This window comes from Trachurus trachurus (assembly GCF_905171665.1).
Source record: "Trachurus trachurus genome assembly, chromosome: 15".
Classification (NCBI taxonomy): Eukaryota; Metazoa; Chordata; class Actinopteri; order Carangiformes; family Carangidae; genus Trachurus; species Trachurus trachurus.
This window is the reverse complement of record NC_139906.1, coordinates 28,421,654-28,437,221: the sequence shown is the minus strand read 5'-3', so window position 1 is coordinate 28,437,221 and position 15,568 is coordinate 28,421,654. Positions and strand designations below refer to the sequence as shown.

The 15,568-nt window shown below is 44.1% G+C and overlaps 1 protein-coding gene across 8 annotated transcripts in view; it reads left to right on the top strand.

Moving 5' to 3' along the window:
- Positions 1 to 14,641, top strand: part of ndst2a (N-deacetylase/N-sulfotransferase (heparan glucosaminyl) 2a) — an 84,085-nt gene extending 69,444 nt beyond the window's left edge. For all 8 annotated transcript variants that reach the window (XM_083987962.1, XM_083987964.1, XM_083987967.1 and 5 more), the window contains exons 7-15: positions 3,292 to 3,420; positions 4,647 to 4,829; positions 5,387 to 5,483; positions 5,587 to 5,710; positions 8,533 to 8,707; positions 8,807 to 8,977; positions 11,494 to 11,603; positions 11,738 to 11,840; positions 12,926 to 14,641. In XM_083987962.1, the coding sequence (XP_083844088.1) occupies positions 3,292 to 3,420; positions 4,647 to 4,829; positions 5,387 to 5,483; positions 5,587 to 5,710; positions 8,533 to 8,707; positions 8,807 to 8,977; positions 11,494 to 11,603; positions 11,738 to 11,840; positions 12,926 to 13,051 (1,218 nt within the window). In that variant the 3' untranslated portion in view covers positions 13,052 to 14,641. The remainder of the gene's footprint in view (positions 1 to 3,291; positions 3,421 to 4,646; positions 4,830 to 5,386; positions 5,484 to 5,586; positions 5,711 to 8,532; positions 8,708 to 8,806; positions 8,978 to 11,493; positions 11,604 to 11,737; positions 11,841 to 12,925) is intronic.
- The last annotated feature ends 927 nt before the right edge of the window (positions 14,642 to 15,568 follow it).

Here is a 15,568-nt window from a genome sequence, read left to right as displayed (position 1 = left end):
CTCCCGACAATCGGCTCGTAAAACGGTTGGCGCCGACAATCGTAAATATTAACTCATTGAGTGCCGCGCTCCTTTCCAAAGTTTTAGTCAAGTGTACCGGCAATTTAGACCATTTTTGACTTTTTATGTAGAGCAATAGTGTATTCTATATTATTGCCACCAACACATACTGTAGCTCAATTGAAAGGTTTAACTTTATGCTTCAAATGACCACAAACCGTTTGTTTCTACGTGCCTCCGTTCCTGAGAAAAGTCAAGCTAAACATGGCTGGGTTTCACCAAAATCCCTCCTTTTTTTCTAGAAAAGGAGATAGAGCGTCTTTTATGAAAGGTGCTCTGTTTGTGTCTGTCGCTCTTCTGACACTCGCATTTCTGGATCAAAGGGCTCGTATAAGATAAATATACACAACAATTGTTGTTCTATTCACAAAACCACCATCGGGGGCGGGGGGGGGCGCCACTAAACAACAATAACACAGACGCACCGTGCCGTGTCACAGCCTCTAGCCGTGGAACGTGAGGGTCTGTCGGCCACAGCGGCTCGCGAATACCGGTCCCGCCGGTGGTCCCGGTCCTTCTGTGGTACGGGTCGGTGATGCCGGTCTGCTTTGGCCCAGAGACCATCAGATTTTACCGCGGGAGGACTTTGGGGAGGACACGGTGTTGCTCGAGGTGAAGACCGGGCGGACAGTCGGCTGAGAGCTTCCTGTTTCTGCTCCGAGCTGCTGCAGCCTCGCGGGTGAGAGCAGAGCAGCTGCGCTGCATCTGCATGCAGAACTCCGTTTGCAAAAGCCGAGTTATGATAAAAACTTCCAGATCATGAGCTGTCATGTGACTTTGATCGTCATCTATTTCAGTTCTCCTCGTCGTAGAGTCCCCAAATTTACATATAATGTGTATTAAAGTGTCTATTTTCATAATTTTAAAAAAAGCAACGTTTTTGGCACTCAACGCATGGGAACGAAAAACGAGAAATTACGTGGTTGGCATTCAATGAGTTAAACATGTTCAATATTTACGATTGTCGGCTCCGATAATCGTGACCGTTTGGATCAAAAGCTTGTGTGTGGGGGAACTCGACAATCCTGAGTCACCGGCTCCGCGGAATGTGATGTGAAATTGAATGTAACCAATAAAAAAGCGATCTGACTGCAGCACACGTAGCATAACAAACCAGTGTGGCTAACGGCTCCATGGCTACCAAAGATGGTTTAATAAAGTATCTTTGATGGCTAGCATCAACAGAGAAGCTACGTCAGATCACATTCGATCACGCAAGATTTCTGGCGTGTTACTGTAGGCCTACGTCAATTTTAAATAGCATAATAACAACTTAACAATTGAGGCGTGGTCATGATCTTTATGTATCATTAATTATAATCGATTTGTTTGGGACTCGAAACAAAAATCTTAGGACTTGGTTGGGACTCGAAAAAAAATCGTAGGACTTGGTTGGGACTCGAAACAAAAATCTTAGGACTTGGTTGGGACTCGAAAAAAAATCGTAGGACTTGGTTGGGACTCGAAACAAAAATCTTAGGACTTGGACTTGACTTGGGACTTGAGAGCAAAGACTTGAGACTCTACTCGAGACTTGAGAGCAAAGACTTGAGACTCTACTTGGACTTGCAACATGGGGACTTTCTCCCACCTCTGCTGTCTCGTAACATTCCGTTATTATCCCATAGCGTGGTGAACTTGTCCACCAGAGCGTTTTGGAGTTGTTGGATTGTGTATTTGATGAGTTTGACGAAACCAAGAAATTCCATTAACCATTAGCCATGGGCCAATTTGCCAAAATGTTGAACTATCCCTTTAAGACTTGTTCCTGAGGATTCGAACCAGGGTCACCTGCAGTGAGGACTATAGCCCCAACACATGGGGCAGGTGCTCTACCAACTCAACTAAACACCCCCCCACTCTGCCTCATAGGAGGACAGTTTTTTTTATATATCTCATTACCTAATTTTACATGGACTCAAACTTAAAAAAAAGAGAGAGATCTGTCATAATGCAGTGTATTTTTGATGTAAATAGAATGATACAATGTAACTGCAAAGGTCATTGCATGAATTTACCTTGAAAACAACTTTGTCTCGTAACGTTCCGTTATTATCTCATAGCGCGGCGGCTCTGCTCCGCCATTCTAAAAATAGCCTGCACTGACAATTAAAGGTAACAAACCTTGAAATGAATTTGAGCAGCACAAATGGGCGGATGGGGGCTGAAAACCCAGAGCCTCCACTCACCTCCGTTCTCAGATTCTAAGACACCAACATAAGACATAAGACTGTAATCTGGTTGTTACAGCAGCATTTGTAGCATTCAAGGTAAAAAATAAAAAAAAAAGTAGAAAAATGTGCAAATAGAAATAAAAATCTATACAAAACTAACATAATATAAAAAACAAAGAGAGAGAGACATTCTGTTATGTGCCAAATTATTTTAAGAGTATATACAGAGATTTATGAGAACAGAACAAAAAGTAGGCTATAATGTTGGTAGTTGAAAGGCAGAAATATACTATTGCAAAGATGGGTGGGTTGAATGGGAGTGTGCAGCAGTAAGGTGTGCAGTTTGTACACAAAAATGGAAGTGTTGGACATAAATAAATAACTGTGAGCTGTGTAAATATAGCCTAAATAGTGGAATGAAAAAAAACTGGAGATGTGTGAATAGTGCAAAAACTCTCCGATCAAAGTGCAGGATGATAAGAGCCAGAGTCAGACTGGTGTTGTATTGTCTGACGGCAGCTGGAAGCAGCAAGAAAACCTCATCTCACTTGACTCTCCGTGCAAACAAAGTCTCCGTGGTTTGTCCACAGTGTCGGCAGCTTCACGTATCACATCATAAATAAAAGACAGAGCTGCAGGAGCTCCGTGTATTCCAGAGCTCAGAGTGGCCTTTTTATGTCAGAGACACAAAAAGTAAAGCTTCTTCTGTTTGGACAAAGACCTGCAGCGCCTCCTACAGGACGGACGTGGAACTTTTTACCACTGTGGATGGAAGCTGAATGAATAACGTATGCAACCCTCAGATTTTTCCAGCAGACGAGTTTATTAGTGGGTTCAGGGTAATTACAAACGCTGTGTGGATCAAAGCCAGAGAAATGTCTCACTGCTGCACTTTTATTCATGACAAGAAGATTCTGATTATAGATTCTGTCTGGAGAGGAGATTGTTTTAGTCTGGAGATGAGCGTCAGTGTGACTCTCCTAGGATGGATGTGGATGTGGCCTTTGTACAAGAAAATGTAGCAGTTTAACTCAGTGTATGTGCGTGTGTGTTTCAGGTCTTGCCCCGGCAGACGTGCGGTCTCTTCACCCACACAATCTTCTATAACGAATACCCAGGAGGCTCAAAGGAGCTGGACAAGAGCATCAGAGGAGGAGAGCTCTTCCTCACGGTCCTCCTCAACCCTGTAAGACACACACACACACACACACACACACACACACACACGGTCACAAACACAATACCAACAAACCTGATTTCTACATGATACCGGTAACTTTATAATGTTTAATATTCATATCACTTAGAGATGCTTCATACAGCTCTGATTGGTCTTGTATACTCACTGCTGTCTTTTAATAAAATAAATACTCAGCTGATTGGAATGAACTTTGAACTTTTCCTGTTGTTTAGTTGCAACATGAAAACTGAAGAAGATTCATCTAAAACTTTTCTTCCTTGTGTTATTTTTAAAACTTTAATTACCGGTACATCTCCCTCTACTACCTGATGCTCCTGCTTTAGTTGATCTGTACATCTTCATTTTAAATCTTTTAATAATTGTTAAGGTTCTTATTTATTTATCATTTTGTGGCTTTTACTGTTGTTGTTTAAATTCATTTTTTACTATGTTTTCCTTTAAAGGGATAGTTCAACATTTTGGCAAATTGGCCCATTGCCATAATCCCTATAGTCATAGCAGTAGGTTCGTTACCTTTAATTGTCGGTGCAAGCTATTTTTAGAACAGTGGAGCAGAGCCACGAGCTGCTCAAAGCTAAGCTACGGAGGCTAATGGGATTTCTTGGTTTCCCTCATCAAACTCATCAAATACACAATCCAACAACTCCAAAACGCTCTGGTGGACAAGTTGTGAGCTGCACATTCACCACGCTATGAGATAATAACAGGGACAGTTTTTGAGCAAGCAGACTCTGTATTTACCTCGAAAACGGCTCCGTTTCGTAACGCTGTGTTATTATCTCATAGCGTGGTGAATGTGCAGGTCACAACTTGTCCACCAGAGCATTTTGGAGTTTTGGGATTTTGTATTTGATGAGTTTGATGCTCCACCGTTCTAAAAATAGCTTGCACCGGCAATTAAAGGTAATGAACCTACTGCTATGACTATAGCGATTATGGCAATGGGCCAATTTCCCAAAATGTTGAACTATCCCTTTAATGTATAAGCTCAACATTGTAGTCTTTACTCTTTAACTTATCCTCTGCTCGGCTGCGTGGTAAATGAGCCTCCACCTCTATGTGTCCCACAATAAAACACATAGCAAACCTAAACTAAAGTGTCATATTGTTCTAACACTATTGTGTGTGTATGTGAATTTAAATCTTCTCACTAGTAGCAGCTTTATGAATTATCTATGAACTGAGTGAGTCTCCTCCACCTCTCCCTCCAGATCAGTATCTTCATGACCCACCTGTCCAACTACGGCAACGACCGGCTCGGTCTCTACACCTTTGAGTCTCTGGTGAAGTTCGTCCAGTGTTGGACCAACCTCCGGCTGCAGACTCTGCCCCCCGTCCAGCTCGCTGACAAGTACTTCCAGATCTTCCCCGAGGAGAGAGACCCACTCTGGCAGGTCGGTGCTCTGACCGCCTCATCCTGTTGTTTCTCAGTTGTTTGAGAAAAACATGGAAGTTTGTTTAGTTAGACATTTTACTATTTTAATTTGTCATTAGATAAACAATGGATGTGCTTTCCTTCTCTCAGTCCCCTTTGGACTGTTGTTAATTTAATCAGTTTAATCATCATTCAATCACTGTCATCATTAAATGAAGCAAAAGTTAAAGACCCCCTAAAACCAGAGTCTGAAAAAACTGGGTTACATTTTTCAAATTGGAGTTTGATGCATTTGCATACTCATGAATATTCATAGACTCTGGATTTTTCAATGAGGGAGAAATAGTAGACCTGTTTTTAGCCTATTTGGGAGCTTTTTTAAACAACTTTTTTGTGGGAAGGCAATGTTAATAGTCTGGGGCGGTGCGTGGCGTGGCTCTTTAGGGGGCCTTTAAAATAATGTCTGTCCTGGTGAAGGGAGACAGTCAGGTCTCTCTGAGCTTTGAGGGAACGTAAATGTTTGAGAATGATCAAAATGCTGAATATGTGAGATTAAATGAACCACCTTGTTTTTAGAACCCCTGTCATGACAAGAGACACAAAGACATCTGGTCTAAAGAGAAGACCTGTGACCGACTCCCCAAGTTCCTCGTCATAGGACCACAAAAAACAGGTACTCCCCTCCCTCCCTCCCTCCCTCCCTCCCTCCCTCCGTCTCCGTCTTTGTCTCTGTGTCTCTGTTTTCATTGTTACAATTGTTCTGTCTTCACTCAAAGGCACTACAGCACTTCATTCATTCCTGAGCCTCCACCCGGCCATCACCAGCTCCTTCCCCAGCCCCACCACCTTCGAGGAGATCCAGTTCTTCAGCGGAGTCAACTATGACAACGGGATCGACTGGTAAACACCTGCATTACCACGGCCCAGGCTCTTCCTGCCCGGGGCTCTCCCAGTCTTTGTTTTTTTTGTACTTTATTTTTATAGAAGGAAACATAGACAACATACAGAAAGACATAGAACAAACAGTTGGTCACCTATACATTCATTCAAACGTTATACTGGTGGAGTTACAAATACAATGATGGCTCAATGAGCATCTCTTTTGGACATGTACATAAATCCATTTTTCCCAATAGTGCAAATATTTATCAGTCTGTAGATTTAACGAAAAGGTCATCCTTTCCATATTTTGGATATTAGTCACAATATTGATCCAGTCTGACTCTGCTGGAGGTGTGGTCTGCAGCCAGCTTCCAGTTACTGTTTTCTTACTAGCTGCTAATAATATTTTTTAAAGATATTTGTCTCGCCCCAATATATGGAGTGCAGTATTACCCAGGTAGATTGTAGAAAAAGAGCTATTAATCTCATCACCAAAAATGTTTTGTACTACTTGCATGATCTTTTGCCAATATGGCTGAATAGCTGGGCAGCTCCAGAATATATGAAAATGGTCTGCTAGCTGTTCACCACACTTCCTCCAACACAGTCCCCTGGCCGTCTCCCCTGTCTGCACACATTTTAACTTACTGTAGGAGTTATGAAATATCTAACCAGATTCCGCCAGCAGAAATCTCTCCAGAGACCAGAACTAGTGGAAGTTGACTGCACAGAGCATATATTCAACCACTCTTCTTCTGTGATGACAGTTGGAGATTCTTTCTCCCATTTTAATCTAATCTCATCTGTTGAGTGTTTCTTAATAGATTGAATACGGGAGTACAGTTTTGAAACAAGTTTCCTATTGTCCCTTTTTTTGTACATGTCAATAAATATGAAGGGCTCTCCCAGTCTTAACGTCATAAAATAGTCCGGTGTTGGACCGAGGACAGAAATGTTAAGGGGGAGCCGGAGCTGAGATTGTTGCTAATAGGCCGGGGGATTAAAAGCAGTATTGGTGCCCTGGTGGCTCACCTGGTAAAAGACCACAAGAGACTCACCTGCCAAGGGCCAGTTTCCATTCCAACCTGTGTCCTCCATGTAATACCCTCCGCTCCTACCACAGCTAACAGCAGCAGCAGCTGTGGGCCAATTACAGCACACATGTGATAAATTCCCGAAAAGTAACACGTGTGATGACATTACTGTGCAGAATTAAGGCTAATGAGCTGCTTCTAATCTATTGGGAGGTGTGTAAGTAAATAAACAACAGTGGCCGTAAACTTGATTTTAATTTTAATCATATTTTTATATCACGTTTGTAGGAGGTTTTTTCAATTTGGAAGCTGAATTTTCACTTTCCGACAAATCTCTGCAGATGTAATATTCAGCCTATGAGCTGTTATGTTGTTATGTTAGCAGCAGCTGTTCCAGCTCGTGTCAGCTCCCCCCGACCGTCCTGTCTCTCTCACTGTTGCTGTTGGAATGAAAGCTTAACGCCGCAAAAATGAATCCTGATTGATAAACTTAAACGTTCATTTGCCGACAATCTCAGTCAGACCCATAACATCTCTGAATAGCTGGAGCTGAGACAGCTCACCTTTTGTTGGTTTAATAATCTATGAACCAGATGTTCAGCAGGGTTTTTTTTTACCAGCAGTTGAAGTTTCAGTTAATAAATCCAGACTGTGGACACAGGACAGGACGTCTCCAGCAGCCGCAGCTGAGCTGTCCAACATTTCATCAGCTTGTGTCTCTGAGAACTTCACATCCAGACACCTGATGACTAAAATCCTTCATCTGGTTCAGACATAAAGCTGAGAACCTCCAGGGTGTGAAGAGTCTTAGATACAAGGCAAATGCTTAGCACAACAATACACAGGGATAGTTCACCCAAAATTCAAATTTCACTCATTATCTACTCACCCTCATGTCGACTAAGGGCTGGGAGAATTTTCAGAGTCCTCCGTGGCTTCTCTGAGTTACGGGGGGGTCCGCGCAGCAGTATTTGTCCATATAATGGTTGTCAATGGATACCAACTTTCTTCGTAACAAAAAGACACACCAAAAAACATCCAAATACCTCCATGCTGCTCGTCCAATTTGGATGGACCAGGAAGAGGAGCTTCCGCTACAAACAAGCTTGAAATATAGACTTATTAAAAAAATTTCGGGACAATTTCGCATTTCGGGGCTTCAATACAAGACGGACATTACATACGAGCAGCATGGAGGTATTTGGGTGTTTTTTGGTGTGTCTTTTTGTTACGAAGAGAAGTGGTATCCATTTGCAACCGTTATATGGACATGCACTGCTACGGCGAGACCCCCTGTAACTCAGAGAAGCCACGGAGGACTCTGAAACTTCTCCCAGCCCTTAGTCCACATGAGGGTGAGTAGATAATGAGTGCAATTTGAATTTTGGGAACTATCCCTTTAATGCTCACCATGATTAAAATCACTGATCTCCCTGGTTTGAGGATTGATGAAACGATAGATAGATGGATTAATGGATGGATACTTCATTGTGTCCCAAAAGGTGAAATTCTCTTTTCATAAGTCTCTTATCACATTTAAGAGTACATTAAAACATACAGAAACAGATGAAAAAATATAATGTGTCTATTTTATATTACTGAAGGTGGTTATGGCAGAGAAAATGAAAGATTTCTTGTAGATATTAGTTTCAGACATTTGACTGTGGAGAGGTGACAGATTACAAGTCTGAGTGTCTGTGTGGTTTACTGAGCAGCTTCTAGAGATCAGTTTTCACTTTGACGTCAAACAGAGACATTTTTGAGGTTTTAGTTAATTTGTATTTGTTTTGTCTGTGTTCTCCTCAGGTACATGGACTTCTTCCCATTCCCCTCTAATGTCAGCACAGATTTCATGTTTGAGAAAAGTGCCAACTACTTTGACACAGAGGTGGCTCCTAAGAGAGCTGCTGCCCTGCTGCCCAGGGCCAAGGTCCTGGCCGTGCTCATCAACCCGTCAGACAGAGCCTACTCCTGGTACCAGGTGGGACAGCACTCACTCTGCTGCTGCTGCTGCTGCTCTACAGCCCCAACCCTCTTCTCTGTAATCTGATTGTTGTTTCCTGTGTGTTGGGGTCCACAGCACCAGAGGGCCCACCAGGACCCTGCAGCCCTCAACAACACATTTCATCTAGTGGTGACGGCCGGCCCCACGGCCCCCAAGGACCTGCTGGCCCTCCAGAGACGCTGCCTTAACCCCGGGGTCTACGCTACTCACCTAGAGCGCTGGCTGCAGCACTACCAGCCCAGCCAGGTAACACACACCACACAGTAACCCTACACAGTAACACAACACAGTAACACTGCCTGTAGTGGCTGCTAGGGGACAAGCAGGACAGAAACACAGGGGAACAACACAATCCTATATATTTTTGTCTATAGAGTACATTTAAAAACAAAGGTTGGGGCGGGCGCCCCATATGCCGAGGCTACAGTCCTCACTGCAGTCAGTTCAAATTCCGAATTTTGCCACATGTCATTCCCCCCCTCTCTTCCTCCCCATTTCCTGTCTCTCTCAACTATCCCGTCAATTAAAGGCAAAAAGCCCCAAAAATGTTAAATTAATAAATAAACTAAACATTATGTAAAATATAAAAACAAACCAGAAAAAAGCAATAAAATGAAAGAACATAAAACCCAAAGTTTTTAAAGGGATAGTTCAACATTTTGGCAAATTGGCCCATTGCCATAATCCCTATAGTCATAGCAGTAGGTTCGTTACCTTTAATTGTCGGTGCAAGCTATTTTTAGAACGGCGGAGCAGAGCCGCAAGCTGCTCAGAGCTACGCTACGGAGGCTCATGGGATTTCTTGGTTTCCCTCATCAAACTCATCAAATACACAATCCAACAACTCCAAAACGCTCTGGTGGACAAGTTGTGACCTGCACATTCACCACGCTATGAGATAATAACAGAACGTTACCAGATGGAGTTGTTTTAGAGGCAAATGCAGAGACTGCTTGCCGAAAAACTGCCCCCGACGGGAACGTGCATCGGCGGTTTTGCATGAATTTAGCTCTAAAACAACTCTGTCTGGTAACGTTCTGTTATTATCTCAGAGCGTGGTGAAGGTGCACGTTTGAAGACGTGGGGGGCTTGTCTCACATAAAGGGACAGTGAGTTCCAGAGTTTGGGGCAAGCAGCAGAGACAGCATGGTCCCCGACGCAAGAGTGTATCGCAATCTAAATGTTTTTGATTTGGACACAATGCACTGTGACGACATCTCGGCGTGTCCAATAGGAGAGAATGTTGCGGAGTCTGAAAAACAATCTGACGTATTGCAGAATGAAAACAATGCAACGGAGGAGTAAATAATTTGGCTGTGTTCCAGTGTGCTGAGCTGAGGGACACGAGACACAGACCTGTAGGGACCTGAATAAAAGGCACAAAAGTGGAGAGAAATCGCCAAGAGTTTAGACACACCAGGTGTGTTTAAAAGTCTTTTGGGGCACTGTCAAGCTCACAGCTGGCCCCGGTTCAAATCCCCCGGTGTGCCCTTTGCTGCATGTCTTCCCCCTCTCTCTGCCTCCCCATTTGCCGTAATTGTAATTATTGGTGGAAATAGCCGATCTACAAGCTCACAATGTGTTGCAATTTGTTGAATTTATAGATCTGCTATTTTCACAACTTATGTGTGACACTCTTGTATGATGAAGTAGTGCATAAATTCATAATAAAATCAGTTGAAATATGTTGGAAAAACAGTTAAAAAGTTGAAATATGGAGATAAAAGGTTTCTGCCCAACAGCGATCTCCAATAGCCTACTTATTGAATTAATTTGTTAAAAGACTATCCTTTTTTTTTGAGTTTTCATTGACTAAAACTTGACTAAAACTATCAAATATAGAAATGACTAAAATAGACTATGACTAATAAACATTTTAGTCCGAAAGACTAAAACTAAGACTACATCTAAAATGCCTGCCAAAGACGACACTGGCTCCATTACACCATTATACTTCTTGCATTCATCATTATCGCTAAAGGAGGTAAAGGGGAGAACGAAACATAAGACACATAAAACATCTCTCCCTCCCTCTCAATCTCAGTTGATTGGCGGAATTATTTCCGGCTATTGTGTAGAGTCAGACTAACTGAATAGTCTTTCCAGATGATCGAAAAAAAAGTGATGTATAGACCGATACAACTTATATATGTTTTCTTCCTCTTTGCGATGTATTTTTTGACCGATGCTTCTAATGCTGTGGTGCAACATACTGTATAGTCTGGAAAATGCGGTAGTTGTTTTGATAGTTGTTTGATATGGAAGGTGGAGAGAGACAGTGGGAGAGAGATGCAGTGACGAGTCCAGCTGGTGGGGGGTCGACCTGCTCCTCGGGGCTCAGTCCACCCAGATGGTCTGTTCCCTGACCACCTGACCAGCGGGACGCCCTCGACTTGACCCTCTCACCCCCTGATGTCCACTCACAGACCAGCCTGTCCACTTTAAACACTGTTTGGACGGAACATCAAGATGCTGCATGTTATAAGGTCGTTTTCACACCTAACCAAGCGGACTGGGTTCGCTTGGGGGGCTGAAAGTTGCAACATTGTTGCATTTATCACTTGGTTCGTATGAGCTTTCACACCCACCCAAACGAAGCGGACTATCTGAGGAAACAAACTCTGGTCCGGTTAAAGCGGACCAAACGAGGACAGTGTGAAAGCGCCCAGTGGGTCCCAGTGGACTCACAGAATTCAACTTCCCAGATGAGTGTGTGGTCGGCTGCTGGAGAGCCTGACTGACTGTGTGTGTGTGTTTTCTAGTTGCACATTGTGGACGGGGCCCTCCTTCGGTCCAACCCGGCTCTGGTGATGGAGGGAATCCAGAGGTTCCTCGGTGTCACTCCCATCTTCAACTACACCCAGGCTCTAATGTATGTGACACACACACACACACACACACACACACACACACACACACACACTGTACATCCAGAGAACCAGTATCTTTAAAGGAGCAGCACCAGAGTTTCCAGAGTGTTTAACCACTAACCACATGTGTCTGCAGGTACGACGACAGCAAAGGTTTCTGGTGTCAGCGGGTGGAGGGGGGTCGAGCCAAATGTCTGGGGAAGAGTAAAGGCAGGAAGTATCCAGAGATGAGTTCTGAGGTACGGCTACTCTGTCTGAAACATTAGTCCAATCATTCTGTGAAATGTCTTCTTTTTTTTCTTCTTTTTTTTTACATAATCTGTTTATTGGTATTTTCAAATGGAACAAATAAACATTATAGTAACATTGGTCAATGGAATAATGATAAAGCAACAGAGCTCTGTGGTAGGCAAGATAAAAACAGATCCAAAAAAGAACCAAGAGAGAACAAATAGTACAAACTGAAGAACAAACCCCAAGACAGAGACTAAAGACAAGAAATTGCTTTAAAGGGACATTGTGTAACTTCTCCTGTTATCTATTCACGAAAATCGATTATTTGGTTCAAAAGTCTGTTTTTCATTAATCAGTAATCCCCCCCATCAACAAAGTGAAGTGTTCCTTTCAGCTCTGAATCAGCCGTTCATATCATTCATATCTCCATGGAGCGGGTAAGCTCGGTGCTGGCTGCCATGTCGTGTCGCCATGTTTTTACGTTCAGTGGCAGCGTGACGGTAGGAAACCACGGAAACTCAGCGGAGACACCGGAGCTGTCGGCTCAGGTGGAGGTGGCGTCTGTGAAAAGTCACCGTGGTAACGCAGTGAGGAGGAATGGAGCGTTACACTGATGCTGCATTCACCTGCAGTCGGGCAGACGGCCGTCGGTAACAAAGCAGATGTCATTTTAGTCACAGAAGTCCAGAGAAAGACGGTAAAACGTGGGTCAGGTAAACAATACCACATCGCCATGACAACATATTGTCAGGTGTATTGTTTTGCCTCGTGCTGATGGAACACTTGTTTACATAGAGGCTTGTTTACGCCGTTACGTGCAGCGGCTGTCGTCCGTCTGCCGTCTGCCCAATTTCAGGTGAATGCAGAGTGAAAAATATGATTGAGTTGCTTGCGATATACAACCGGCGCTAGATGGGAGGAATTCCTACACAATGTCCCTTAAAAAAATATTAACCTTGATTATTACATACTGTGACTCTGTTGTTTTTACTGTTTGATAGTTGTTGCTTATCTACCTGATCTCAGTCATAGATGATCAGCAGGTTCACATTCTCCTGATCTCTGACCTCTCTCTCTCTCTCACACACAGTCTCGTGCCTTTCTGACGGAGTACTACCGCGAGCACAACATGGAGCTGCTGCGCCTGCTGAACCGGCTGGGCCAACCGCTGCCGTCCTGGCTCCGCCAAGAGCTGCAGAGCAGCAGCTGGAGCTGAGGCCGGCGGCGGCGGCGGCGAGCCGGGCCGACGGGACTGGACACTTGTAGATGACGAGCCCAGCACTCGGCTGTGGATTAGACTCGGGACTATCTAATCTGGAAAAAAAAAAACCCCAACGGCGGTACCACACTAAAAAGAGCTGATGTTACCGGTGCTCCCGTTCCATGGCAACAAGAAGACGGCATGAGACGTTAGTGACGGCGCTGGAGACAGGAACCGGCTGCAACGCTCCCTGACTTGTTGCCTCCTGCGAGCACTGGGCAGCCTCAACTGGTGTGTGTGTATGTGTGTGTGTGGGAGGAGGTGGGGAGTGCGTATGTATATGTGTGTGTGGGGGGGGGCACCATCAGTTTGCTGTGGATCCAGATCCAGAGGGACTGGGTGAGCAGCAGGTGTGAGACCGCCTTAACGTGTGAGGAGACAAACTCATAGGAAGACGATGGAGTGTGTGACAGGACACGGGACTAACATGCACACACACACTCACACACGTCTCGTCTCTCCACCAGAATGATTGTAAAGTCTATTTTCAAAAGCAATTGTATATGTTAGGTTGTTTTTTTGTCGTTTTTTTGTTTTTTTCAGGGGGAGGGGGGGTCAGAATGAGCAGCAGACAGTCCACACACAGTTCTCTGTTACAAACACACACACACACACACACACACAGGTAGGGCCAGCAGTCAGGCTGCTGCTGCTTCAGCGTTTATCCTCAGTCTGTTCAGCGCACACACACACACACACACACACACACACACACACACACACAGACTTTTTAAAGCGGATGGAGTTGATGTGATGAGGTCACCGTGGTGATCATGTGCAGATTGGCTCCAGACTGTTCCCACAGCAACATCCTGTCAGCCAGCAGCTCGCTACACTTCCTCTCCTCCTGTTCTCCGCAGGAGCCTTGGTCTCCCTCCATCCTCCTCTCATCTCCCATCCAGGCTCAGAGGAACCAGCGGTTCCCTGTTCTCCTGCAGCTGTGTCCATGTTACATTCAGAAAACTGTTATTTTAAGGTGGCGGCCGGAGTCGTGTCCCGTCAAAGCGCTGCTGAGGCTCATGGGTATTGTAGTGTAGAGTCATCGTACACACAAGGCAGAGACAACGTTGTTCTTTACAGCTGTCGCTGCCTGTGTGCTTTGAATTTTCCACGAGACTCGTGTGTTTTTAGTGATGAGAACTAGATTAAAAGTTCAGCTGTTTAATTTCTTTTATTTAATCATCACTCAAAAAGTGTTTGCACCGTTTTAATAGTGATCCGTAGTGAAGCAGCAGTCGACACAACGCCATCATGAGGCACAAACCTGGACCGGAGCTATTTGGGTAGAGCTGCACCCTGGGTAAAGAACCCCCCCACCCCCTCCAACACAGATCAGATAAACCAAAACACATACATACACACACACTCTTCTCTGTGCAAGGAGAGGAACACAGGAATGTGAGAGGACAAGAGGACAGAGGACAGACGCGAGAGCCGTACGGAGACTGATCAGAAGCTGCTGTCTTGTTGTTTTCTGTTTGTTTTGTATAAATGTCAAAAAGGCCAACACTGTATCATCTCTAATAAACACATAGAGAGGTTGGACACCTTGGTGCTGCCTCCTTCTTACCTCACTGCCCTCATCTTACTGTAGCTGTGTCAATGTTCTCTGTAGTCATGACAGTGTGGAGGCTTTCAGCTCACTGACCACTCAACAACTTTAAAGGAGACATATTCTGCCCCTTTTCCACATGGATAATTACTGTTTTTTACAATCTGGACCTTATTTCTAGCATAAAACACGATCATTTACTCACCCAGATAACACCAAAGTTATCTGGGTGAGTAAATGATCGTATTTTATGCTAGAAATTAGGTCCAGGTTGTAAAAAACAGTAATTATCCTTTAAAATAGTTCCCAGTAGGGATGCACATGATTAACCGTTTACCGATAACAAGAACTTTGACCAATTAATACTATTAGTTAATTTTTTTTTATTAGCTCCTTATGTCGTCAACTCATGAAGGCGCGTGGACACTTGGAAGTCTGTATGTTCTGCACGTGTCAGTCATATTTCGTAGCAAAAAGTTGCACAGGAGGACAGACAGTCTGCCAGTTATGTGGAGCAATCCATGTGAGGGAAGGTCAGACCATACATGTAGCCCACAGGGACGTATGATGTGCATCATCTGCTAAAAATAAAATAAAAAAAGGTAGTCGCTGCGGTTTCCAGCCGGTTCACCTGCAGCTCCACAGAGGAGCTCTGCTGTTCCTCTCTCTTCAGCCTGCTGTTTGGCCGCGCTTTGTATAAACACAGTTTAACATTGGAGGATCTGACTTCCATCTGAAACTGAGCACCGTGGATCTGGTCAGCTGTTGCAGCGCATGTGTGTATTTTATAACAACAAAGAAAAGAAAACCATCAGTGATCGGTCAACGGTTAATAATTGGTTAAAGAGCATCAGTTATCAGTCATAAAACAAATTCAAAATGTGCATCCCTAGTTCCCAGGTGTCTTAAAGACATGTCTG